This window comes from Prionailurus viverrinus, chromosome C1 (assembly GCF_022837055.1).
Source record: "Prionailurus viverrinus isolate Anna chromosome C1, UM_Priviv_1.0, whole genome shotgun sequence".
Classification (NCBI taxonomy): Eukaryota; Metazoa; Chordata; class Mammalia; order Carnivora; family Felidae; genus Prionailurus; species Prionailurus viverrinus.
The window spans coordinates 21,386,495-21,413,708 of NC_062568.1; the positions used below are offsets into that span (position 1 = coordinate 21,386,495).

The 27,214-nt window shown below is 38.1% G+C and overlaps 1 protein-coding gene across 1 annotated transcript in view; it reads left to right on the top strand.

Annotated features, from left to right (window-relative positions):
• ACADL (acyl-CoA dehydrogenase long chain) overlaps positions 1-25,473 on the top strand; it is a 51,569-nt gene extending 26,096 nt beyond the window's left edge. The window contains exons 9-11 of the mRNA XM_047870101.1: positions 15,092-15,219; positions 19,314-19,400; positions 25,075-25,473. Coding sequence (XP_047726057.1) covers positions 15,092-15,219; positions 19,314-19,400; positions 25,075-25,168 — 309 coding nt within the window. The 3' untranslated portion in view covers positions 25,169-25,473. The remainder of the gene's footprint in view (positions 1-15,091; positions 15,220-19,313; positions 19,401-25,074) is intronic.
• The last annotated feature ends 1,741 nt before the right edge of the window (positions 25,474-27,214 follow it).

Here is a 27,214-nt window from a genome sequence, read left to right on the forward strand (position 1 = left end):
TGAGCTCTTTATAGCTTTTGGATACTAGCCCTTTGTCCGATATGTCATTTGCGAATATCTTTTCCCATTCCGTTGGTTGCCTTTTAGTTTTGTTGGTTGTTTCCTTTGCTGTGCAGAAGCTTTTTATCTTCATAAGGTCCCAGTAATTCACTTTTGCTTTTAATTCCCTTGCCTTTGGGGATGTGTCGAGTAAGAGATTGCTACGGCTGAGGTCAGAGAGGTCTTTTCCTGCTTTCTCCTCTAAGGTTTTGATGGTTTCCTGTCTCACATTTAGGTCCTTTATCCATTTTGAGTTTATTTTTGTGAATGGTGTGAGAAAGTGGTCTAGTTTCAACCTTCTGCATGTTGCTGTCCAGTTCTCCCAGCACCATTTGTTAAAGAGGCTGTCTTTTTTCCATTGGATGTTCTTTCCTGCTTTGTCAAAGATGAGTTGGCCATACGTTTGTGGGTCTAGTTCTGGGGTTTCTATTCTATTCCATTGGTCTATGTGTCTGTTTTGGTGCCAATACCATGCTGTCTTGATGATGACAGCTTTGTAGTAGAGGCTAAAGTCTGGGATTGTGATGCCTCCTGCTTTGGTCTTCTTCAAAATTCCTTTGGCTATTCGGGGCCTTTTGTGGTTCCATATGAATTTTAGGATTGCTTGTTCTAGTTTCGAGAAGAATGCTGGTGCAATTTTGATTGGGATTGCATTGAATGTGTAGATAGCTTTGGGTAGTATTGACATTTTGACAATATTTATTTTTCCAATCCATGAGCAGGGAATGTCTTTCCATTTCTTTAAATCTTCTTCAATTTCCTTCATAAGCTTTCTATAGTTTTCAGCATACAGATCCTTTACATCTTTGGTTAGATTTATTCCTAGGTATTTTATGCTTCTTGGTGCAATTGTGAACGGGATCAGTTTCTTTATTTGTCTTTCTGTTGCTTCATTGTTAGTGTATAAGAATGCAACTGATTTCTGTACATTGATTTTGTATCCTGCAACTTTGCTGAATTCATGTATCAGTTCTAGCAGACTTTTGGTGGATTTTCCATGTATAATATCATGTCATCTGCAAAAAGCGAAAGCTTGACTTCATCTTTGCCAATTTGGATGCCTTTGATTTCCTTTTGTTGTCTGATTGCTGATGCTAGAACTTCCAGCACTATGTTAAACAGCAGCGGTGAGAGTGGGCATCCTTGTCGTGTTCCTGATCTCAGGGAAAAAGCTCTCAGTTTTTCCCCGTTGAGGAGGATGTTAGCTGTGGGCTTTTCATAAATGGCTTTTATGATCTTTAAGTATGTTCCTTCTATCCCGACTTTCTCAAGGGTTTTTATTAAGAAAGGGTGCTGGATTTTGTCGAAGGCCTTTTCTGCATCGATTGACAGGATCATATGGTTCTTCTCTTTTTTTTTGTTAATGTGATGTATCACGTTGATTGATTTGCGAATGTTGAACCAGCCCTGCATCCCAGGAATGAATCCCACTTGATCATGGTGAATAATTCTTTTTATATGCCGTTGAGTTCGATTTGCTAGTATCTTATTGAGAATTTTTGCATCCATATTCATCAGGGATATTGGCCTGTAGTTCTCTTTGTTTACTGGGTCTCTGTCTGGTTTAGGAATCAAAGTAATACTGGCTTCATAGAATGAGTCTGGAAGTTTTCCTTCCCTTTCTATTTCTTGGAATAGCTTGAGAAGAATAGGTATTATCTCTGCTTTAAACGTCTGGTAGAACTCCCCTGGGAAGCCATCTGGTCCTGGACTCTTATTTGTTGGGAGATTTTTGATAACCGATTCAATTTCTTCGCTGGTTATGGGTCTGTTCAAGCTTTCTATTTCCTCCTGATTGAGTTTTGGAAGAGTGTGGGTGTTCAGGAATTTGTCCATTTCTTCCAGGTTGTCCAATTTGTTGGCATATAATTTTTCATAGTATTCCCTGATAATTGTTTGTATCTCTGAGGGATTGGTTGTAATAATTCCATTTTCATTCATGATTTTATCTATTTGGGTCATCTCCCTTTTCTTTTTGAGAAGCCTGGCTAGAGGTTTGTCAATTTTGTTTATTTTTTCAAAAAACCAACTCTTGGTTTCGTTGATCTGCTCTACAGTTTTTTTAGATTCTATATTGTTTATTTCTGCTCTGATCTTTATGATTTCTCTTCTTCTGCTGGGTTTAGGCTACCTTTGCTGTTCTGCTTCTAGTTCCTTTAGGTGTGCTGTTAGATTTTGTATCTGGGATTTTTCTTGTTTCTTGAGATAGGCCTGGATTGCAATGTATTTTCCTCTCAGGACTGCCTTTGCTGCGTCCCAAAGCGTTTGGATTGTTGTATTTTCATTTTCGTTTGTTTCCATATATTTTTTAATTTCTTCTCTAATTGCCTGGTTGACCCACTCATTCTTTAGTAGGGTGTTCTTTAACCTCCATGCTTTTGGAGGTTTTCCAGACTTTTTTCTGTGGTTGATTTCAAGCTTCATAGCATTGTGGTCTGAAAGTATGCATGGTATAATTTCAATTCTTGTAAACTTATGAAGGGCTGTTTTGTGACCCAGTATATGATCTATCTTGGAGAATGTTCCATGTGCACTCAAGAAGAAAGTATATTCTGTTGCTTTGGGATGCAGAGTTCTAAATATATCTGTCAAGTCCATCTGATCCAATGTCTCATTCAGGGCCCTTGTTTCTTTATTGAACGTGTGTCTAGATGATCTATCCATTTCTGTAAGTGGGGTGTTAAAGTCCCCTGCAATTACCACATTCTTATCAATAAGGTTGCTTATGTTTATGAGTAATTGTTTTATATATTTGGGGGCTCCGGTATTCGGCGCATAGACATTTATAATTGTTAGCTCTTCCTGATGGATAGACCCTGTAACTATTATATAATGTCCTTCTTCATCTCTTGTTACAGCCTTTAATTTAAAGTCTAGTTTGTCTGATAGAAGTATGGCTACTCCAGCTTTCTTTTGGCTTCCAGTCGCATGATAAATAGTTCTCCATCCCCTCACTCTCAATCTAAAGGTGTCCTCAGGTCTAAAATGAGTCTCTTGTAGACAGAAAATAGATGGGTCTTGTTTTTTTATCCATTCTGATACCCTATGTCTTTTGGTTGGCGCATTTAATCCATTTACATTCAGTGTTATTATAGAAAGATACGGGTTTAGAGTCATTGTGATGTCTCTATATTTTATGCTTGTAGTGATGTCTCTGGGACTTTGTCTCACAGGGTCCCCCTTAGGATCTCTTGTAGGGCTGGTTTAGTGGTGACAAATTCCTTCAGTTTTTGTTTGTTTGGGAAGACCTTTATCTCTCCTTCTATTCTAAATGACAGACTTGCTGGATAAAGGATTCTTGGCTGCATATTTTTTCTGTCTAGCACCCTGAAAATCTCGTGCCAATTCTTTCTGGCCTGCCAAGTTTCAAAAGAGAGATCAGTCACGAGTCTTATAGGTCTCCCTTTATATGTGAGGGCACGTATACCCCTTGCTGCTTTCAGAATCTTCTCTTTATCCTTGTATTTTGCCAGTTTCACTATGATATGTCGTGCAGAAGATCGATTCAAGTTACGTCTGAAGGGAGTTCTCTGTGCCTCTTGGATTTCAATGCCTTTTTCCTTCCCCAGTTCAGGGAAGTTCTCAGCTATTATTTCTTCAAGTACCTCTTCAGCACCTTTCCCTCTCTCTTCCTCGTCTGGGATACCAATTATGCGTATATTATTTCTTTTTAGTGTATCACTTAATTCTCTAATTTTCCCCTCATACTCCTGGATTTTTTTATCTCTCTTTTTCTCAGCTTCCTCTTTTTCCATAACTTTATCTTCTAGTTCACCTATTCTCTCCTCTGCCTCTTCAAGCCGAGCTGTGGTGGTTTCCATTTTGTTATGCATTTCGTTTAAAGCATTTTTCAGCTCCTCGTGACTGTTCCTTAGTCCCTTGATCTCTGTAGCAAGAGATTCTCTGCTGTCCTGTATACTGTTTTCAAGCCCAGCGATTAATTTTATGACTATTATTCTAAATTCACTTTCTGTTATATTATTTAAATCCTTTTTGATCAGCTCATTAGCTGTTGTTATTTCCTGGAGATTCTTCTGAGGGGAGTTCTTCCGCTTGGTCATTTTGGATAGTCCCTGGCGTGGTGAGGACCTGCAGGGCACTTCCCCTGTGCTGTGGTGTATAACTGGAGTTGGTGGGTGGGGCCGCAGTCAGACCTGATGTCTGCCCCCAGCCCACCGCTGGGGCCACAGTCAGACTGGTGTGTGCCTTCTCTTCCCCTCTCCTAGGGGCGGGATTCACTGTGGGGTGGTGTGGCCCGTCTGGGCTACTTGCACCCTGCCAGGCTTGTGATGCTGGGGATCTGGCGTATTAGCTGGGGTGGGTAGGCAAGGTGCACGGGGGCAGGAGGGGCAGGCTTAGATCGCTTCTCCTTAGGTGATCCACTTCAGGAGGGGCCCTGTGGCAGCGGGAGGGAGTCAGATCCGCTGCCGGAGGTTTGGCTCCGCAGAAGCGCAGAGTTGGGTGTTTGCGCGGAGCGAGCAAGTTCCCTGGCAGGAACTGGTTCTCTTTGGGATTTTGGCTGGGGGATGGGCGGGGGAGATGGCGCTGGCGAGCACCTTTGTTCCCCACCAAACTGAGCTCTGTTGTCAGGGGGCTCAGCAGCTCTCCCTCCCTTTGTCCTCCAGCCTTCCCGCTTTCCGAGTAGAGCTGTTAACTTATGACCTCCCAGACGCTAAGTCGCGCTTGTTGTGGGAACACAGTCCGTCAGGCCCCTCCGCTTTTGCAAGCCAGACTCGGGGGCTCTGCTTGGCCGGCGAGCCGCCCCTCCGCCCCGGCTCCCTCCCGCCAGTCCGTGGAGCGCGCACCGCCTCGCCGCCCTTCCTACCCTCTTCCGTGGGCCTCTCGTCTGCGTTTGGCTCCGGCGACTCTGTTCTGCTAATCCTCTGGCGGTTTTCTGGGTTATTTAGGCAGGTGTGGATGGCATCTAAGTGATCAGCAGGACGTGCGGTGAGCCCAGCGTCCTCCTAAGCCGCCATCTTCTCTTCCTCTTCCCAATGTTTATTTATTTTTAAGTGACAGAGAGAGAGTGAGCAGGAGAGGGGTAGAGAGAGAGCAAGCAGGGGAGAGGGAGAGAGAGAGAGGGGGACATAGAAGCTGAAGCAGGCTTCAGGCTCTGAGCTGTCAGCACAGAGCCCATCGTGGGGCTTGAACTCACAAACCTCAAATCTTGACCTGAGGTGAAGTTGGTTAGGAGCTGACTCTTAACCAACTGAGCCACCCAGGTGTCCCTGGGAGCATGTTTTAATACCTAGATAAAGGATTTAGTAAAGAAAGAAAGATTGTAGATGTGAAGAAGACAACTGCTATGATATTTGAGAAAGAATCAGGGTGTGGGTGCGAAAGCATATGGAAAGGTAGTCCTTCCCACCTCCACCGCAGAGGTGTTTCCTCGGTTGTGACGGGAAGAAAAGAGGAAAGAATGGGTATGGGTTCAGTCAGACACTTGCTCTGTTGGTAGAAAATTGCAAAAGCTCTTTATGAAGACTTCCATTTTCCTTAAATAACATAGGGAAACTCAGCTCTTGAAAAAGAGGTGAGTGAAGGGGGCATGAAGGTGTCCATGGAGAGAGAGGAATATTTGAGATACCCTTTCAAAGTAAGAGACTGAACTAACTAGAGAAATATAATAAGGCTGTGAGCAGTAGTGAGCAGTATTGAGGACTCAGACGAGGTTAATGATTATGGGTGTATAGTGGTATCTTCTGCTTTTTTGTGTTTTAGATTTACTAGAAGGATTTAGCTGTTGATGATCAAACACAGAGAAGGTGGATAATTGTTTAAGGTTTTGCAGGGAAGTTTAAGGTATTTTCCAAAAAACTCAGCATAAGGTGGCCATAATCACTAACCATGCCAATCAAATATTAGACTCTAGTTTCTTCTTAAATGAAAGAAAAGTTTATAAACAATTTAGCCATAAAGTTGCTTCAGCATTTTGCCAGCAAAAAACCTGGAGTTGGAAATCTACCTAAACAGTTTCAAGTGGAATGGCTTATGAAGGGCTTTGTGAAGGGCAAGGCGGAGATGAAACACTTTGGTAGCCTTTGAGGACCAGCTTTATGGAAGTAACTTCAGTCATTTTTAAGTCCTAGCTCAGCTACTTGGATCTCTGTGGTCTAGTCAGGTTGTATGATCTCTCTAGGAAGCATTTTCTTATTTGCAAGATGTGAATGATATCCGTAGCTACCTTATAGAATTGCTGTGAGGATTAGCTGAGATAATATACACAAAGTGGTCAGAATATTGCCTGGCAAATTTAGCACTCATTACAGTTTGCTATTTTTGCCTTACATAATGTCATCTTCTATTTTGTTCCAATAAAGGGAACCTACTCCGTTGTTCATCAACATAACTTTTTTCCATTCTGAAAAAGCTTCTTTAGATCCTAACTTTCTTATTGGCATAACAGATCCAAAAATAGTTGTTCTGAATCTGTAAACATGAGGCACACACTTTAGAAAACATTTTTAAAAAGCAGTATGACTTGACTTTCCTAAATTGTGATTTCCTTAAGAGTAAGGATTTTAGGGTTGCCTGGGTAGCTCAGTTGGTTGAGAATCTGACTTTGGCTCAGGTCACGATCACACAGTTTTGTGAGTTCAAGCCCCACATCGGGCTCTGCACTGACCCTGTGGAGTCTTCTGGGGATTCTCTTTTTCTCTCTGCCCCTCCTCAGCTTGTGCTCCGTCTCTCTCAAAATAAATAAATAAACTTAAAGGAAAAAATAATTAAAAAATTTTTAAAAAGAGTAAGGATTTTAGAGGTGCCTGGGTGGCTCAGTCAGTTAAGCATCTAATACTTGATTTGGGCTGAGGTCATGATCTTGCAGTTCAGGAGTTCGAGCCCTGGGTCAGGCTCCACACTTCAGTGCAGAGCCTGCTTGAGATTCTCTCTCTCCCTCTCTTTCTCTGCCTCTCCCCCACTCGTGTTCCCTCTCTGTCTCTCAAAACAAATAAATAAGCATTTAAAAAATAGTGAGAAGAATTGACTTTATACAAAAACAGAGTGAGGATTTTATACTGTAAATTCCTTTTAATTTACATATCATTAATTTATACCTATGAGTGATTCTCAGTGATTGCCCTCTTCCCCTCAGGCATTTAGAACCCCTCAGGAGGTGGGGTACACAGCAACTGGGGGTGTGTTTGGTATTTAGTGCTCTGGAGGCCAGTATGGTTAAATGTCCTGTAATTCAGAGATAGTTTCCTATAGCAACTAATTGTCTCACTCAAAATGCCAATAGTCTCCCTTTGAGAAATAGTGATATACATAACTTATTCCATTTTGTTTCACTGAGCAAATATGTATTGACTGCCTTCTAAAGGTTAGATGCTGAAATGTAATTTGATAGGTGTGATTCTGAAAATACACACTATAAGCTGCTAGTAATATGAAGTGGTATTATTCTGTGACTTTTGGAACTTTACCCAAAGAGCATTATAGGCATACCTCGGAGGTATTGCAGGTTCTGTTCCAGAATATCACAATAAAGCGATTATAATGAAATTTTTGTTTTCCTAGTGCATATAAAAGTTGTGTTTACACTATACTTTAGTCTATTAAGTGTGCAATAGCATTATGTCTAAATGGTGTCCATACCTTTATTAAAAAATACTTTATTGTTAAAAAGTGCTAGCCATCATCTAGCTTTCAGTGAGTGGTAATCTTTTGCTGATGGAGGGTCTTGCCTTCATGTTGATGGATGCTGACTGATCAGGGTGGTGGTTGCTGAAGGTTGGGTGGCTGTGCCTTTTTTAAAAGACAACAACAAAACTTGCGACATCAACTGACTCTTCCTTCAACAAAAAATTTCTCTGTAGCATGCACTGTTTGATAGCATTTTATACACAGTAGAACTTCTTTCAAAGTTGAAATCAATCCTCTCAAACCTGATGCTTTATCAACTAAATTTATCAACTAAATTTATGTAATATTCTATATCTTTTGTCTTCTTTTCCACAATCTTCACAGCATTTTCCCCAGGAGTAGTTCCATTTCAAGAAAACCACTTTTTTTTTATGCATCCATAAGAAGCAACTCCTCATCAATTAAAGTTTTATTATAAGATTGCGGCAATTCAGTCGTATCTCCAGGCTCCACTTTTTTTTTTAAGCTTATTTCTTTTGAGAGAGAGAGGTGTGTGCACAAGCAGGGGAGGGGCAGAGAGAGAGAGGGAGAGAGAATCCCAAGCTGTCAACACAGAGCCCAATGTGGGGTTCAGTCCCATGAACTGTGAGATCATGACCTGAGCCAAGATCAAGAGTTGGACACTCAACTGACTGAGCCACCCAGGCACCCGCGGGCTCCTGATTCTAATTCTCTCGCTATTCCCACAATATCCCACAGTCACTTTCTCCACTGAAGTCTTGAATCCCTCAAAGTCATCCAGGAGGGTTGGAATCAACTTCTAAAACTCCTGTTATTGTTAGTATTTCAATCTATCTCTATGCATCATGAATGTTTTTCATGGCATCTGGAATGGTAGATTCTTTCCAGAAGGTTTTCAATTTACTTTGCCTGGATCCACTAGAGGAATCACTATCTATGACAGCTACAGCCTTATACAATGTATTTCTTAAATAATACAACTTGAAAATCAAAATTACTCCTTAATGCATGGGCTGCAGAATGGATGTTGTCTTAGCAAGCATGAAAACAGCATTAATCTCATTGTGCATCTCAGTCAGAACCCTTGGGTGACCGGGTGCATTGTCAACGAACAGTAATATTTGAAAGGAATTTTTTTCCTGAGCAGTAGATCTCAACAGTGGGCTTAAAATATGCAATAAGCCAAACACGTTGTAAATAGATGTACTGTCATCCAGACTTTATTGTTCCAGTTCTAGAGCAGAGACAGAGTAGACTTAGCATAATTCTTAAAGGCCCTAGGATTTTCAGAATAGTAAGTGAACATTGGCTTCAACTTAAAGTCACCAGCTGCATTAGCCCCTAATAAGAAAGTCAGCCTGTCCTTTGAAGCTTTGAAGCCAGGTATTGTCATCTTCCTAGCTGTGAAAGTCCTAGATGGCATCTTCTTGCAATGTAAGGCTGTTTCATCTACATTTAAAATCTGTTGTTTAGTGTGGCCACCTTTGTTAATTATCTTAGCTAGAATTTCTGGATAGCCTGCCTCAGTTTCCGCATCAGCGCTTGCTGCTTCACCTTGCACATTTACGTTATGGAGATGGCTTCTTTCCTTAAGCCTCATGAACCAGCCTCTGCCAACTTAGACTTCTTCAAGCTCCTTACCTCTCTCAGCCTTCATAGAATTGAAGAGAGTTAAGGCCTTACTCTGGATTAGGTGTTGGCTTCAGGGGATGTTGTGGCTGGTTAGAGCTTCTATTTAGACCACTACAACTTTCCATATCAGCATAAGGCTTCTTCACTTTTTTATCATTCGTGTGTTCACTGGAGTAGCACTTTTAATTTCCTTTAAGAACTTTTCCTTTGCATTCACAGCGTGGCTAACTGGCACAAGAGGCCTGGCTTTCAGCTTATCTTGGCTTTTGACATAAGTAAGCTTAGTCGTTTCCAGCTTTTGATTTAAAATGAGAGACGTGTGACTCTTCCTTTCACTTGGACACTTAGAAGCCATTGTAGGGTTATTAATTGGTCTCATTTCAGTATTGTTGGGTCTCAGGGAATAAGGAAACTCAAGGAGAAGGAGAGATAGGGAACAGCTGGCCAGTGGAGCAGTCAGAACACGCACACGTATTGATCAAATTCGCCATCTTATATGGGCGTGGTTCATGGTGCCTCAAAACAAGAAGACGAGTAACATCAAAGATCACTGATCACCATAACAAATATAATGATAGTGAAAAAGTTTGAAATACTGTGAAAATTACCAAAATATGACGCAGAGACACGTGAGCAAATGCTATTGGGAAAATGGCACCAATTGACTTGCTCCACAGATTTGCCACAGACCTTTCATTTGTAAAAAATGCAACATCTGCAAAGAGCAATAAAACAAAGTGTGCCTGTAATAGCTTTTGCTTCTGAAAACCAACCATCACCACCTCACGCCTTTGGCCCTGTTATGGACACTATAAAAAGTAAATCAAATAGGCATATTTTCCATCCCCTTGGAAATCTACATCTCCTTTTATGGAATTCATATTAAATTACAATAAAGATGACTATGATATTACCCAGATTGTTTATAGCTCAGAACGTTAAATATGATTTGACATTTGACCATGAAGGAGATAGGAAACTGGTATAATGTTTTCCCAGAGAAGAAAAAAAGTCTGTAATATGTGTATTTGACTAATATTTACTAAATAAATACATTTTGATAGCAAAAAGAGAGAATATAGTTTTAATCTTTTTCAAAGCGAGCACTGTTTTATGAAGCACTACCTTCTTTCAAAGGGAGTTTACCAAACTGTCACTAGGTGGCAGTAGTATCACTTCCACCAGTGTACTACGCTACCTATAGTCTGGTTTTTCAAGTAAATTTATTATGTTCTCAGATTTCTGGGATATTTCTTCTAATCTTTTTGCTTTACTGAAATAAAGATCTTTGAATATTTTCATAGTCAATCTAGGAATGTATTCAAAGAATATGAATGACCAATATATGCTTACACCTCCTATTCTAGAGCTTGGTACACTATTGTTCCAGTTATTAATATGAAATAGAAGACCTTTAAATGTTGTATTATACTTAGCCAAATGTCATTTTACAGTCGTTTAACTATTCAGTTTCCTTTATCTTTGTTATGCTTGAATTTTGAACATTTGGGGCCTTTCTGACCATTTCGGTGCATTTCACAAAAAAATCATTTTCTTTGTAGAATGGAGACCTAACCATACTTAAGTTGCAATTATTATAAGATTTTTATTCCTTTTCATTCATTCAAATATGGATATATTTGATGTCAAATCTTATGATTTTTCCATGGAATAGATAATAAAATGGTAAAATTCAGTTATTAAATAATGATAATGACTGATTTGTTACATTGTTCCCATGTACTAGACACTGTGCTAAATGGATTATCTTGTTTTTTTCTTCACAACTCTCTTTATAAGCATTCTTTTTACCTTCATTTTACAGATGAAGAGATTGAGGCGTGGAGAGGTTAAGCAAGTTTCCCAAGATTACACAGACATTATAACTCTGAAAACTACACTCTTTTTTTAAATCTTTTCTTAAATTTTAATGTTTATTTTTTAGGTTTATTTATTTATTTTGAGAGAGACAGAGGCAGCGTGAGTGGGGGAGGGGCAGAGAGAGAGGGAGACAGAATCCCAAGCAAGCTCCCTGCTGTCAGCGCAGATCCCAACGATGAGGTGCTCGAACCCACAAACCTGGAAGATCCTGACCTGAGACAAAACCAAGAGTCAGATGCTTAACCGACTGAGCCACCCAGACACCTCAAATGTTTATTTTTGAGAGAGAGAGAGAGAGAGGGACAAAGCACAAGCTGGGAAGGGGCAGAGGAGATGGAGACACAGAATCTGAAGCAGATTCCAGGCTCCGAGCTGTCAGTACAGAGCCCGACACGGGGCTGGGACCCACGAACCCTGAGATCGTGACCTGAGCCGATGCTGGACGCTTAATTGACTGAGCCACTCAGGCGGTCCTGGAACGTACACTCTTAACTCCTATCCTAGTTTTACTACCCAGAAATTGAAAGTAGATAGACCTTTTTTCTTTCCTCACTTCCCTCACCCATGGGCGATGAAGTGAAAATGTAATGTTCTTTTCTAAGACAAACTTTAGTTATTTCCTGTGTGGGATGTGCTCTTTAGTCTAAGGGCACAGAATATTATGAAAAGGATAGGAGAGGGAAAAAAAAATGATACTTCTTCCTTGCATTCCTCCAAAATGTAATTATCCAGTTCTTAAGACCTTGAGTGTGGGGTTAATTATAAAATTAGGTAGCAAACTGAAGATGTTATATTTTATATTTGAATCATAATATATTACAGTACAATTAACAGTATTGTTTAAATGGAATATGGGCTGGATAACCTCTCCAAAGTGTATTCCAATTCTATAATTCCATGATTCTGAAAATAATGTCATTCAGAACTCTGAAAGAGACTTGATCTGATACACTTAGTAAGTTTTGAGGAATTTAGTTAAATGCTAGCTGTAGTATTATCTATTAGCGATTAGTAATGAATGTTTAAAAGTAGTGTTACAAGTGTTGATCATTCACAAAAAACACCTTGCTAATAATGTGTGGTACAATTATTAGCCACCACCCATTACACAATAATTTCTGAGAGCTAGATACAATGTCTGTGGTAAAGAACCCAGACAAATTTTATATAGTAACACCCAATGTGATGCCAAGAATATGCAAATATAATCTGCTTATCCCCAGAGAGTAAATTATGTACTCTTGGAGGCATTAATTTCTTCAAACCTGTGGACCTCACTAAGCGACTTAAAGAAAGTGTTCTTTAACGCCTGGGTGGCTCAGTCAGCTAAGCGTTCAACTTTGGCTCAGGTCATGATCTTATGATTCCTGGGTTCCAGCCCTGCATTGGGATCTGTGCTGACAGCTCGAAGCCTGGAGCCTGCTTCAGATTCTGTGTCTCCCTCTCTCTCTCTCTGCCCCTCCCCCGCTCACTCTCTGTCTCTGTCTCTCTCTCAAAATAGGTAAACATTAAACAAAAATTTTTTTTTCATTTTTTTTTAAAAGAAAGAGTTCTAAATGAGCCCATCCTGGTCTAAAATTTAACTTCAGCTTCTGGAAGCTCCCAGAATTCCCAGAAAAACAGCTCTCATGGAAGGGAATTGGGCTTAGAGATCTTGATTCCTTCATACTGTAAATAGCACATAAATTTTCAAGTGTGCCATCACAATAGGGAGAGGACAAAACTATCTGGACACTTGTCAGATTCTCCCTTATCTTCCAAATGAAGTATCATGGTTGGTGTCCTTGAACGAAGCCAGGAGTCGGCTCAGAGGGAATATATACTCATCTGTTTTCAATGTATAGAATATTTCCCCACTTTTTTTTTCTTGTTCTATCTCTAGATTTTCTATGAGTAATCTTGGCAGAAGTGGGAAACTCTGTGCTGATTTATTGTGTAGAGATTTGGCCTAATTAAATATAAATGGATAGAAAGGGAGATAGACAATGTAAGGAAAGAGTGAGAGGGGAAGAAAGTTTTGATGTGACCCAGCATGTTCTGAATTAGAGGCCAGGATACAGAGGTGGAAAATGTGTGGCATCAGCCATCCTACTGTTTGGTTTTAGAACCATTAGGTGCCAGCTATATTGTCTGTTTCTAGAACAGGATGGAATAAAGCCAAGGGAAAGGCAGTCAATTGGGTTTTTCATTAGTATGGTAGTTATATTGATACACCTCTGAGGAATCTGTCCCTCAGAGTTCCTACTCCTCCTGACACCCTGGTTTTGCCTGGTCCACGGTCTTATTGTATTCCTTTTCTAGAAATGGAAAGTTCCCAAACTGTCCCCACTACAATGATGTTGAAAGGTTCAGTTTTGTGGTTTGAGAATTGCTATAACCAGTATGAATGGCAGGCAGGGCCAGCATCCTCATGAGAATCTGGTCCCTGAAGCCTTCCTATTGGGAACTCAATCTTGGGTTTGAACTTGCCAGTACATAGGTGTGGCATATTAATGTCTTGTTTGAGTTGAACTGTGCAACCTTTTTCACTAACTTCCATGCTTTTTTTTAGCCACAGTGAAGGTCTCACTTATAAATCTCATAGCAGAATGATCAAAACTCTGTTTCTGCCTGTATTTTCATAAGGAAGGGAAAGCCAGCTGACCAGTCCTGGGCCTTGAACTTGAGAGGTCAACTAGAATGGGGTGTATTTTGGGGAGTTACTCAAAGTGGAAAGTCAATATGTCAAATCCAAGTCAGTTTCCTGAAGGAGGTTCAAAAGTTGGTGCCAAAGAGACCAAATGTAAACTCAGAATTTAAGGTGTGGGAGCCAAGAATCTGGAATGTAAAAATATTTGATTGAAATGAAAGCAGTCAAGAACACTTGAGAATAGTCTAGATAGAATGATTTCCAAGGCTGGTATAGGTTGTCTGTGGCTGGCAAGAGAAAGTATAATATGTTGACATTGTTGACCATTCCAGACCATTCAGTTCAAGTTAGAGACTAGCTATTGAGGGGGGTCAGTGGGGGAGGGTGGAGACAGGCGGAAGAGGCTGAAGGATACGACTTTGATCTCTTGAGTGCTGATGTCGTTCTTCTACTGCATTCTATAGATCTAGATTAACTACTTCCCAATATAAAATAATGTTTAATGTTTTTAATGTCGTCTTTCCAGCTTGTTACTTTGTTATTTTACTCTAGAACAAAGAATCAGAATAGAGAAATATATATACTTAATTAAAAAATATGTATACTTAAAAAAAAAGGATGTGGGGGTGCCTGGGTGGCTCAGTCAGTTGAGCAACCCACTCTTGATTTTGACTCAGGTCATGATCCCAGGGTCGTGGGATGGAGCCCTGAGTCAGGCTGTATGCTGAGCATAGAACTTGCTTAAGATTTTCTCTCTCTCTCCCTCTCTCTCTTTCTCTGCCCCTCTCCTCAGTTCTCTCTCACTCTCACTCTCTAAAATAGAAGAGAGACAGGCAGAGAGAGAGAGAGAGAGAGAGAGAGAGAGAGAGAGAGAGAGAGAAATTCTTCATGGTTTTAGATTCCAGAGGAAAATAGGTGTTTTTAACAGCTGTACTTAAAGGACTATACCACAAGATGGTGCTCACCTATTAAAGTCATGCTGGTTGTCAAGCAGTTTCCCTAAATGGGCTAAACTTTTTAATCTAAAACATGAGATGTTATTTATCATTTACTCTTTTTTTTTTTTTTTCCATCTTCTAGTACAACTTTCCTTAGTGGTGATGAGTATTGTGGGTTTTAAATTTAAGCCGTTTAGTTAATATTTGCCTCTTTTGGAGAGTAAACAAACAAACAAACAGTAATTCCACTTTTGTTTTGCTCTAAAGGTCTTTTAATATATAATTTTAGATATGCTAGGTGACTAAAAATGTGCTCTTTTAGTATGCTCACTTCTTTTTTCCCCCTTTCATTTCTTTTAAACTCAAGACAGTGCAGCATAAGCTGGCAGAATTAAAAACACACATTTGTGTAACCAGAGCTTTTGTGGACAGCTGTCTCCAGCTGCATGAAAAGAAACGTCTGGACTCTGCCACTGCTGCCATGGCGAAATATTGGTATGTGTGCCTCAGTAATTAAAATGTGGTGTTTGCATAGACTGTTATGGAATTCTTCCAACTTTAAACTCAACCTTGAGGGTCTTAAAAGAAGAAGGCTGTGAAAATGAAAACTAACAGTAGGAACCAACTTTTTAAAAAACGCTGAAAGGTCCCATTAAGCCTATTTATAGTGCGCTAAAAATTACTCAAGTTGATTTAACTTTTAGCTTGCAATTGAGAATAAGATATTGCGGCGCCTGGGTGGCTCAGTCAGTTAAGAGTCTGACTTCGGCTCAGGTCATGATCTCAAGGTTCGGGAGTTCGAGCCCTGCATTGGGCTCTCTGCTGTCAGCACAGAGGTACCTTTGGATCCTCTGTTCCTTTCTCTCTCTGCCTCTCCCCAACTCCACACACGCTTTCTGTACTTTGTCTCTGTCTCTCTCTTTCTCTCTCTCTCTCTCAGAAATAGATAAACATTTGGGGCCTCTAGGTGGCTCAGTCAGTTAATGGCTCAGGTCATGATCTCATAGTTTGTGAGTTTGAGCCCCACATCAGGCCCTGTGCTGACAGCTCGGAGCCTGGAGCCTGCTTCAGATTCTGTGTCTCCCTCTCTCTCTGCCCCTCCCCCACTAATGCGTGCATGCTCTCTCTCTCTCTCTCTCAAATATAAATAAACATTAAAATAAATAAACATTTAAAAAAGAGAGTAAGATATTAAGGTATTGAAGTAGGATGACTGATTAACTCATTCAAGTAGTAGTTTAATTTCAAATTATCTGATGAGTGGCAGTATAGTGAGACCACAAAAGAACAGTATCACTTAGAGTCCTGAGATTGAATCCCAATTCTTTCATTAAATAACTATAATTAAATTTAATTCTCTCTGGGTTGGGGCACCTGGGTGACCATTTGGTTAAGTGTCCAACTTTTAATTCTGACTCAGGTCATGATCTTACGGTTCATGAGTTTGAGCCCCGAGTTGGGCTCTATGCTGACAGTTTGGAGCCTGCTTGGAATCCTCACTCTCCCTCTCTCTCTGCCCCTCCTCTTCTTGTGCTCTCTCTCTCTCTCTCTCTCTCTCTCAAAATAAATAAATACACTTAAAAATATTAATAATTCTCTCTGGGCCAACATTTTGATATCTCTGAAATGAGTAGATTAGACTCCATTTTTGATTTTAAAATGTGTCCAGATCTAAGAAAAATTTCTGAAAAATTGATTATCCAATCAGAAGTTGCACATGCTCTATTAAGTGAAAGGGAAAGTGTCCTATTAAATTTGGAAAGAACTTTCATTTGTATTAAAGATGACTAGCAATTGTATTAAAGATGAGTTAATTGAAAAGAGACTCCTATAAGGCCTTTGTTTATTTTAAGATGCAAGAACATGGTTTAAATCAGATACTGAAAATGGGCTTGGTTTCCTCTGTTTTAAAAACAAACATTCTCATATCTCATTAGCCCAAAAATAACTTAGAAGAAAATTCCTGTCATTATTCATTAACCTGTGTTCAGTTCAGTCAGAACTAGAGTGGAGAAGTATGCAGAATAGTTCTTTATGAAATGATTCCAAAATAATAAAACTGGCAGGGTGGAACTGATGTGGAATTACTGGGAACTTCTTTTAGGGGGAGACATTTTACATTTACATTTATAGCAAATCCTGTGACTAGTTGGAAAAGTGTAAAAATTTTTTAGGCAAGGTATTTTTAGAAAAAGAAATATTCAGATAGCTATTAACCTCATTGTTCTTAAAAACACCAAGTTTCTAGGGGCGCCTGGGTGGCGCAGTCGGTTAAGCGTCCGACTTCAGCCAGGTCACGATCTCGCTGTCCGGGAGTTCGAGCCCCGCGTCAGGCTCCGGGCTGATGGCTCGGAGCCTGGAGCCTGTTTCCGATTCTGTGTCTCCCTTTCTCTCTGCCCCTCCCCCGTTCACGCTCTGTCTCTCTCTGTCCCAGAAATAAATAAACGTTGAAAAAAAAAACAAAACACCAAGTTTCTAGACATACTGTTACTTCACATTGAAGGAGAGGAAGCAGCTAGTTATACCCAGTGAATATTTCACTAAAATACTTGCCAAATACAAAAATTTATAGAATTCCAAATATTGTTGCCTCCTGAGTCTTACCTGTTAATCATTATATTGTTGCTGTACTTTTTAGAAACATCCTCACCTGTCTTATGGCTTGAGTTAAAAGTTATTTTATTTTTTTCCCAAATTTTTATTTAAATTCTAATTAGTTAACATATAGTGTAATGTTGATTGCAGGAGTATAATTTAGTGATTTATCACTTACATGTAACACCCAGTGTTCATGACAACAAATGCCCTCCTTAATACCTATCAGCCATTTAACCCATCCCCTACCCACCACCCTCCATCGATCCCTGAGTTTGTTCTCTATCATGAAGAGTCTCTTATGGTTCGCTTCCCTCTCTCTCTCTCTTTTTCCCCCCTTCCCATATGTATATCTGTTTCCCACATGTATCTAAATTCCACATAAGAGTGAAATCATATGGTGTTTGTCTTTCTCTGACTGACTTATTTCGCTTAGCATAATACTCTCTAGCTCCATCCACGTTGTTGCAAATGGCAAGATTTCATTATTTTTAATGGCTGAGTAATAGTCCATTATATAAATATACTACATCTTTATCATTCATCAGTCAATGGATACTTGGGCTCTTTCCATAGTTTGGCTATTGCTGAGAGTTAAAAATTATTTAAAATAGGCAAATGTGTCTATTCTTACTTTTGCTTTAGGTTTCCCATTATTGAAAAATACTTTTAGGGGACCCTGGCTGGCTCAGTCAGTAGAACATACAACTCCTGATCTTAGGGTCATGAGCTCAAGTCCCATGTTGTGGGCAGAGGTTAAAAAAAAAAAAAGAAAAAAGAGGGGCACCTGGGTGGCTCAGTCGCTTAAGTGCCAGACTTTAGCTCAGGTCATGATCTCACGATTTGTGGGCTCAAGCCCCACATCCGGCTCTGTGCTGACAGCTCAGAGCCTGGAGCCTGCTTTGGATTCTGTGTCTCCCTCTCTCTCTGCCCCTCCCCAACTCACACTATGTCTGTCTCTCAAAAATAAATAAATAAACATTTAAAAAAAATTTTTTTAAGGGAAAAATGAGATGCCTGGGTAGCTCATTTGGTTGAGTGTCCAATTTTGGCCCAGGTCATGATCTCACAGTTCGTGGGTTTGAGCCCCATGTCAGGCTTTGTGCTGACAGCGTAGAGCCTGCTTCAGATTCTGTGTCTCCCTCTCTCTCTGCCCCTTTTCTGCTTGCTCTCTCTCTCTCTCTCTCTCAAAACTAAATAAACATGAAAAGGAATCTCTAATTAAAAAAGAAAAAAAAGAAAAATGGGGTGAAAAGAATTTTGAACTTATATTTTTATGTTGAGATGAATAAAATCCCTACCAGTTATCTTATGAATTTTAATGGTAGTTAAAATTACTGTGATGAGACCAAACAAGAATATTTCTCAAGTATTTCATATTAATATACATATACTTTGGGAATAATAATACCCAAGTAATCTTTTAAAAGTTTCCTATATGATGGTATGTACTTTAATAGTACTTTTTAGGTTTTTACTTTTACTTTCAGTTTATTTCTGAAAAACTCTAAAAAATTTTTTTCACAGTTACTGAAATTCAGAATTGCAACTTTCGGGTAGAAGTGGCATCTTTGGAGAAAAAGACATATCACAAGGCAAAAGAAAATGGATGGCTGTATAACTATACATTTAACTGAGATTATATGGAGAATTTAAATAAATATGCAAAATTCAAGTTTTTATTATGTCCTTCTCAAGCCTAAAGTAGCCCAAAACCTAATAGACTATGCTTTCCACTTTTTATTTCTAGCTTTAACAAAAACCCAGCCAGAACCAACTGATGCAGAAAGTATTCATTACATGAAAACTTTCCAGAAGTTTATTGCATATGTAATTTATATCAGTCTTCTCTTGTTGGCTAATATGTGTAATTGTAATTGTTTGATAAATGTATGTATTTAAACAGTCATAAATTATTTGTTTCCTGATTGTGAAGCACCTCGCGAAAACCCATTTCAAATGTTCCTTTTTTGCTTTTTATTTTGGTCATCCAGGGCAAGTGAGTTACAAAACACTGTAGCTTATGACTGTGTCCAGCTCCATGGAGCCTGGGGATACATGTGGGAGTACCCGATTACAAAGTGAGTATGGTTGTTGTGGTACACACTTCTGGATGATGTGAAGAAAAAGGAAAATTTCTTTACTGTACTTTGTGCATTGAGTGTAGAGGGAAAAGAGATGCAAAATCTTTGCATTTGTCAGCTGACTACAGAGTGTGTTCAACCAGATGAAACAGCTTCAGGTTATCAGCCCACCTGATAACCTTTTAAAGAAAGGATTTTATTGCTTTTAAAGAAAGGGAAGAGATCAGTATATAATAAAACTTGGCTTTATTTGAATCGTTTTACAGAAGGACTAATATCACTTTTGTTATAGTTGAATATTGTATTTTATTGGTTAACCATAATCTGGTTATTTCTACTTTTTTGCTATGACAAGCAATGAATGCTGCGACAGAACACCTTTATGCGTTTGTCTTAGATACATGTGTTTTCGATTACAATGGGACAGAGTTCCAAAAGTAGTATTGCTATTTCAAAAATATGCACATTTTAAATTTTAATACATTGCCAAATCATTTTCTCCAGTTAGTAGCAACTCTTACTCAAATGAAAAAAGTCTGAGGATAACTTATCCTCCTAAACTATGAATGTTCTTGCTTTTTAAACTTTGTGCTAACATAATGCATAGAAAATAGGTTATTATTCTTCCTTTAATTTGCATTGGCTATTAGTTATTTTATCTTATTTTATTTTATTTTATTTTATTTTACCCTGGCAAAAACATTTAACATGAGATCTACCGTCTTCATAAATTTTTATGTGTCGCATACTGTATTTTTTTTAATGTTTATTTATTTTGAAAGAGAGAGAGAGAAAGTACACATGCATGTCAGCAGGGGAGGGTCAGAGAGAGAGGAGGGAGAGAATCCCAAGCTGGCTCTGCAGTATCAGCACAGAGCCTGATGCAGGGCTTGAACTCAAGAACTGTGAGATCATGACCTGAGCCGAAATCAAGAGTCAGATGCTTAACCAACTGAGCCACCCAGGCACCCTGCCATGCTGTACTGTTAAGTGTAGGTACAACGTTGTGCTGCAGATCTCTAAGGCCTATTCATCTTGCTTAACTGAAACCCTATGCCCATTGATTAATAATTCCCCATTATCCCCTTCCTTTGTTCCTGACAACCATCATACCTCTTAGGTTCTGTGAATTCGGCTATTTTAGATACTTCATTATAGGTAGGAATCATGTAGTATTAGTCTTTCAGTGACTGGCTTATTTCACGTAGCAGAATGTTCAAGTCCATCCAAGTTGTCACACATTGCAGAATTTCCTTCTGTTTGAAGGTTGACTAGTATTCCATTCCATTTTCCATATACATTCGTCTGTCCGTGGACGCTTAGGTTGTTTCCACATCTTGGCTATTGTGAATAATACTGCAATGAACATGTGAGTGCTAATATTGCTTGCAGGTCCTGATTTCAATTCTTTGCAATAAATACCTAGAAGTGGAATTTTAGGATATGTGGTAGTTCTGTTTAATTTTTTGAGGAACCTCCATACTATTTTCCATCACAGCTGCCCTGTTTTGTATTCCCTCCAACAGTGTGCAGGGGTTCCAATTTCTCCACATTCTCACCAACACTTGTTGGCCTTTGTTTTTTGTTAATAGCCATCCTCACAGGTGTGAGGTGATATCTCCTTGTGGTTTTGATTTGTATTTGCCTGATGATTGGTGACAGTGAGCATTTATTCATATACCGTTGGTCATTTATATGTCTTCTTTTAAAAATATCACTTTTTAAAGGTGAAAAAAAAGGCACTTTAGGAAAAAATTTGCACATGAAAAATATCTAAGTTGTCATATCTTAAGCATTTGATTATTTTCTCTAAAAAACAAGTTAAAAGTAATAATTTTTTCCAGATATAATTTTTATTTCCTTCCAAAGAAATTAAATGCACCCTTTTTTACTCTCTTACACATGAATATTCTTGTTATTAGTTTGAAGCAGTACTGGTTTCTCAGTAGGCTGCATCCTCTTCTACATTTCTTTCTCCACTTCCATAATCTCTTCTTTCCCTCTTCCCCTTGACATTTCTCGTCATCACTCTAGAAAATAAACCTTTCCTCTAATTTAACAATATTTTCAGTTTATAAAACTTACTTAAAGAAGTTTTACTATATGGAGACAGGTCTGGTTTAGTTCTGAATCTGAGAATGTGGATGCTATGGGCTTCTAAAAACTTTTTCTAGTTTTTAGATTTTTTTGTTTTTGTTTTTAGTTTTTTTTAGTTTTTTCTAGGTTTTTTTGTTTTTTGTTTTGTTTTGGTTTGGTTCGTTTTTTTTTTTTTTCCTAGTGGCTCTGTTGGTTAAGTGTCTAACTTTGACTCAGGTCATGATCTCATGGTTGGTGAGTTCAAGCCCCACATCAATCCCCACATCAAGCTCTGCATTGGGCTCTGTGCTGATGGTGCAGAGCCTGCTTGGGATTCTCTCTCTCTCTCTCTCTCTCTCTCTCTCTCTCTCTGTCTCTCTCTCCCTCTCTCTCTGCTGCTTCCTTGCACACACACACTCTCTCTTCCTTGCAAAAATAAATAAACTTAAAAAAAACTTTTTCTATTCTAATTTTAATGTAAATACTATCTAAAGGGAAAATTATCAAATTAGTATTCAAACTGACTTTGACATTTATCATTTTGGCAAACATAATTGGAAACATTTGATACATTTATGGTCTTTAATGAGGAAAATAAACATTTTAGTTAAGTTAAATTAAGAACAGAAGCTGCAGCATAGATATAATCTGCTAATTTTCTGTAAAATTAGTTCAGAAAGCTTTAATCACAGGGTGTGTATAATTTACAACCTTTATAAAAACTCAGCAACAACTAGGGCTTTCCTTTCTTTGGGAATGTAGACGCGAAGTAACTAAATGATTTTATTTATATATATATTTTTTGGCAATCCTTGGACTTGGATTTTGGTATATCCTTTCAGAACTACTTCAAACGAGCCTTAATCAAAAGCAGATTTTTTTTTTTTATCTTTGTGTAGTCATGAAATCAGAAGTAAACACTGAGTTATGCTAGCACAAATTAAATCATCCCTGGAATTTTTTTCTGTGCATTTTCATGTTTTATTCATAATATTAATCCATCTTATTCACAATATTCACAATGCTAAGAAAGTCAAATCATAATGAATGTCTCTATTTTTATACTTAAGTGTGTTGTTCCAACCACTGCTGGAAATGTAAACATGTAGTGGATTAGTTTGTCTAGTCTAGTTCGGGTTCTAAGGAAGATACATGAGGTGAGGGGTCACCCATCCACATGACTTAAGATTAGAGTGCAGAGTAAGTCTTGCTCTGTGTTTTCTTAGAGGCGATTCCTTCAGGTCAGTAGCAAGCAAAAATTGTAGCTTGATGGCTTATTTGAAACCCCTGGTTTCAATTTGAGAGACTTATATTTCCTTTCAAGAATAATAATCCCCTTCTTGGCCGGTTTGTTAGTTCAAAGATTGTATGAACTTTTAAACTAGACTGCTATTTCTCACCCCAGAGATACAAGGAAAGAACTTTTCATAAGTTAACAAGAGATAGAGTAGTAGATAGCATCAAAGGCTGATTAGACACATTAGGGGTTATGTGGTTGCAGTGCACAGATTTTGATTTGATAGGAAAAAAAATCACTCTAATGGTGTTTCTTATATCCTCGGATTAAGCTATTTTATTTGTGTATTTATGTGTGTGTATTGCTGAGTCTTGATTTTGCAGATAAAACAGGTGCTTCTTTTTTTTTCTTTTTTTTTCTTTTTTTTCTTTTTTGCTTTGTTTCATTTTATTGTTGTTGTTTTTTAAATAACTGGTCTTAAGCTAGTGAACTTATTTGACTCTTACTCATTAGGCTTGGGGCCTGTAAGAGGTGAGGCTTAAGCATTGCCGTTTCAAGACCTCTCTGCCATGCTAGGAAGAACAGCCTGAGATACAGAGCTCCATCACTGTGTGGTTAAACATTCCTTCTGCTGCCTTTCTCTGTTAATTTTAGTTGATGACTGAATTTAATTAGTAACCTATAAAAGGTCTACTGATCTCTTTCATTACCTACTCCATTGGAATTTCTTTAATGTGAAAAAAAGAAAAAAAAAAGCCCAATGCAATCCAAAAATGTCTGGAAGCGTTGAGATTGCTGAAGTAGGCCAAAGTGCCACGTAGATTCTCCATATGCAAGTGCTGGATTTTGTGAGCACAATGGAATCTGTTCAAAAGAAAAAATATATATACTTGAAAATACAAATATCTTTAGATTCCAAGTTTCAACAAAAAGTAGGTATTGAGACTCTAAAATTCCTTGGTAATACACTAAGTCAGTAAATATTTACTGAATGCTTACTTTTTATAAGGTACCATGAAGAATATGAAGAGTCCAGAATTGGTCATGTTCCTAGAGAGCCAGCATATTTAATTTGTCTCAAATGTTAAATTAAAAAAAACATTAAAAAATAAAAAGCAAAAACCAAAAATAGATTCTGTGCTTGAGGAAAAAAATGCCTTTGAATTTGAGTCCAAAGCTCAATAACTAATCCTACATGCTTGGGCCAATGAAAATACTATGATATAATAAAAAAGATACTTGCCAAAGTGGCAGGATACCTACCTTCTCAATCCATCCTGCCAATTATCTGTTATGTGATCACTAAATAACAACCATTAATTAATATGTGTATTAACTACGCTGCATCTCAGTTCCCTTACCTACAAAACAATAATAATATTTATCCTTCCTGATGCTGGAGTTGAGAGGATAAAATGAAATGAGAAAAGGTAAAAACAACTATACAGTATCACGGTTGCTATCTTTGCTACCGAAAGTGAATTCCTGGTAACGTGTGTGTGTGTGTGTGTGTGTGTGTGTGTGTGTGTGAGTAAACTCAGCTACTCAGTATTTTAATGTCATACATTACTGGAATGACTACTAACCATTTCTAAAAAATAAGTTACTTGTTAACTTTGTGGGAAGTAATATTTTCTAAAGCATCGATTTATACTCCTGATGGCAGCAGTGGTGGTGAAATCTAAGGGATGTTAGAAAATAGATACTTTCTTTTCTCTTTTGTTTCCTATAAAACCAGTGGATTTCAACATTTTTAAGGAAACATTAAAGATAATAAGAAATTGAGACATTCTATCCACTCTAAATCTGAAACAGCCTTTTTAGAATGCTAGTATATGTGCTGAAGTTTACAAAATTAAATCAAATGAAACATACTAATAAATGTTATTATTGGGGTTCCTGGGTGGCTCAGTCAGTTAAGCGACCAACTCTTGGTTTCTTCTCAGGTCATGATCTCAAGGTTCGTGAATTCAAGCCCTGCATTGGGCTCTGTGCTGATGGCTCAGAGCCTGCTTGGGATTCTCTCTCCCTCTCTCCCTGTCCCTTCCCTGCTCATGCTCCCTCTCTCTCAAAAATAAACATTTTTTAATGTTATTTTGAAATTGTAATCTAAATTGTAATCTAAACATCAAGCAAACTAAAAGCTGTACAAATGATCAGTACCTTAATAGAATTTGATAATTATACAAATCTAGGATGAATGCCATACTGAAAAAAAAAGTAATTTATAGAGAACTTTTATTTTTTGGATTTCATTAAATGAATACTTTAAAGGAATCAATAGTTTCCTGCTGAGACAAAACTTATAACTTCCAGTATCTTTTATGTATTCATTCAATCATCTTCTGATTTACTTAGAGCATATGTGGATGCCCGCGCTCAGCCAATCTATGGTGGTACCAATGAAATAATGAAGGAGCTGATTGCAAGAGAGATCATCCGTGACAAGTAGACATCTGCCCACATCCTGGAATCCTATTACAACTAATCTGCTTTTAAATCTACTCAAGATAAAATGCAACCTGGAAAGGGAGGAAATGTTAAACATGTTTTTATATGTTCTCTCTGTTGAAAGAGAAATCAAATATGAGATTAGTACAATGATAGGAGAAATCTTTGAATTCAAAGATTCTAAAATTGTCCAGTATAGGCTTAACTTTTAATTTTTATATAGCTAAAAGGCAAATATTTTCTGATTCTAGAAGCCTTGGTGTTTGGTTTTTCCCTAAAATTCTAAAATAAATAAATAAAAAATAATTGCTTTCAAATTGAGACAGCAATAGTTTTGTTATTATACTAGAAAAACATTAATAGCAGTTAGAGATCATTGACTTTGAAAGGGAAAAATAAATATAATATACAATGCAAATGTTTTCTACCACCCTCCCCTAAACCTATTTCTAAGCAGTGGAATCATTTCTTCAAACAAAAGCTTATGAAGAGTCTCTATGAAACGGTGATGAGTGCTTTTAGTGGAAGCAGGAAGCCCTCTTGCCTTATTGCCTTGGATCCACTATGACTCAAACTGAGCATTCACTTGCCCAACTCCAGCTAGAGAATGTGGTGGCTTATCAGGTGCCTGGGTGCCTTAGTTGGTTAAGCATCTGACTCTTGGTTTCTGGGGCTCAGGTCTTGAGTTCGAGTCCCACTTCAGACTATGCTGACAGCACAGAGCCTGCTTGGGATTTCTCTTTCCCTCTCTCTCTGCCCCTCCCCAGCTTGCTCTCTCTTATGCTCTTTCTCTCAAAAAAAATAAATAAATAAACATTAAAAAAAAGAGAGAATGTGGTTGTTTCTCTTATCTACTGGCACTTGGGCTTTTCAACAGATACCATCCCAGTTTAATTTATAGTAGAACACAGAATCATTTATCATCCTTTAGTTTCAATATATTGGTATATTTATAGATATCAAAACAGTGACTTTTATTTTGAAACAGTGTACTTTTAAAAATTAATTTAACAAGTACATTGTGTCTTCTATAAGCTAAACTGTTAAAAATATGATGGCAAATGAAACTGGCAAGATCCCTGCTAATAAGTGAATAAACAAGTAAGTTACAATAAATAAGTAAGAACTAAATAAAAACAACAAGATGCTTTCAAATCATGATAACTGCAATGACAAAGTAAGCATTTGAAATAGGAAGGCAAGGGGGTGTCTGGCTGGCTCACAGAGTTGATAGAGCATGAGACTCTTGATCTCAGGGATATTAGTTCAAGCCCCATATTGTGTGTGGAGATTACTTAAAAATAAAATCTTTTAAAAAATAAAATAAACAAAATAAGAAAGTGATGAAACATTTGATTTGACACTTGAAAGTAATTATTTTCAAAAAACAAACCATTAATTTAATTTGTATTCTTCTAGAATTATTTCAGTACGTTTTTTTTTTCTTTTTGCATATACTTGCAATACAGTGAATAAAGACAGTTTTAATGGAAACAAATAGATGTATTCTTGGTAAACTTAGAAAACCTAAACATTTTATTTGTTATTATTGGTATCAAACATTGTTTTTTTAATGCAACCATTACAACTGGGTAGAGCAAAAGGAAGAGAAAATACTTTGATACCATTCTTTCCTAGAATTCCACACCTTTGGTTTGCTCTTGGATAGAAGTTTGTATGGTCCCAACCTGGAGTTCTTGTTTATATACCTTAAATACCAGGCAAAACAGGTTAAAATAAATGTTCACCTCCCTCCTATTACCAAGAAACCAGATTGGATTAGACAGATGGACCCCCTCCTCCCAAGCTCCTTTTCCTTCCTTTCTCAATCTTAATGAAACTAGATTTTAGGAACATCTGTAGCATAAAAAGTAAATTGCCATAGTAAGAAAAGCCTACTATGTAGAGGTGCACAGACCTGAGTTTGAGTAATGACTCTACTTTTTAGGAGACACTGGACCTTGGGTAAGTTCTTTTAACTTCTCAGGATTCTTTCAGGTGCAAATGACAAAAGAAACCTAATTTTTACTATTGTAAGCACAAACTC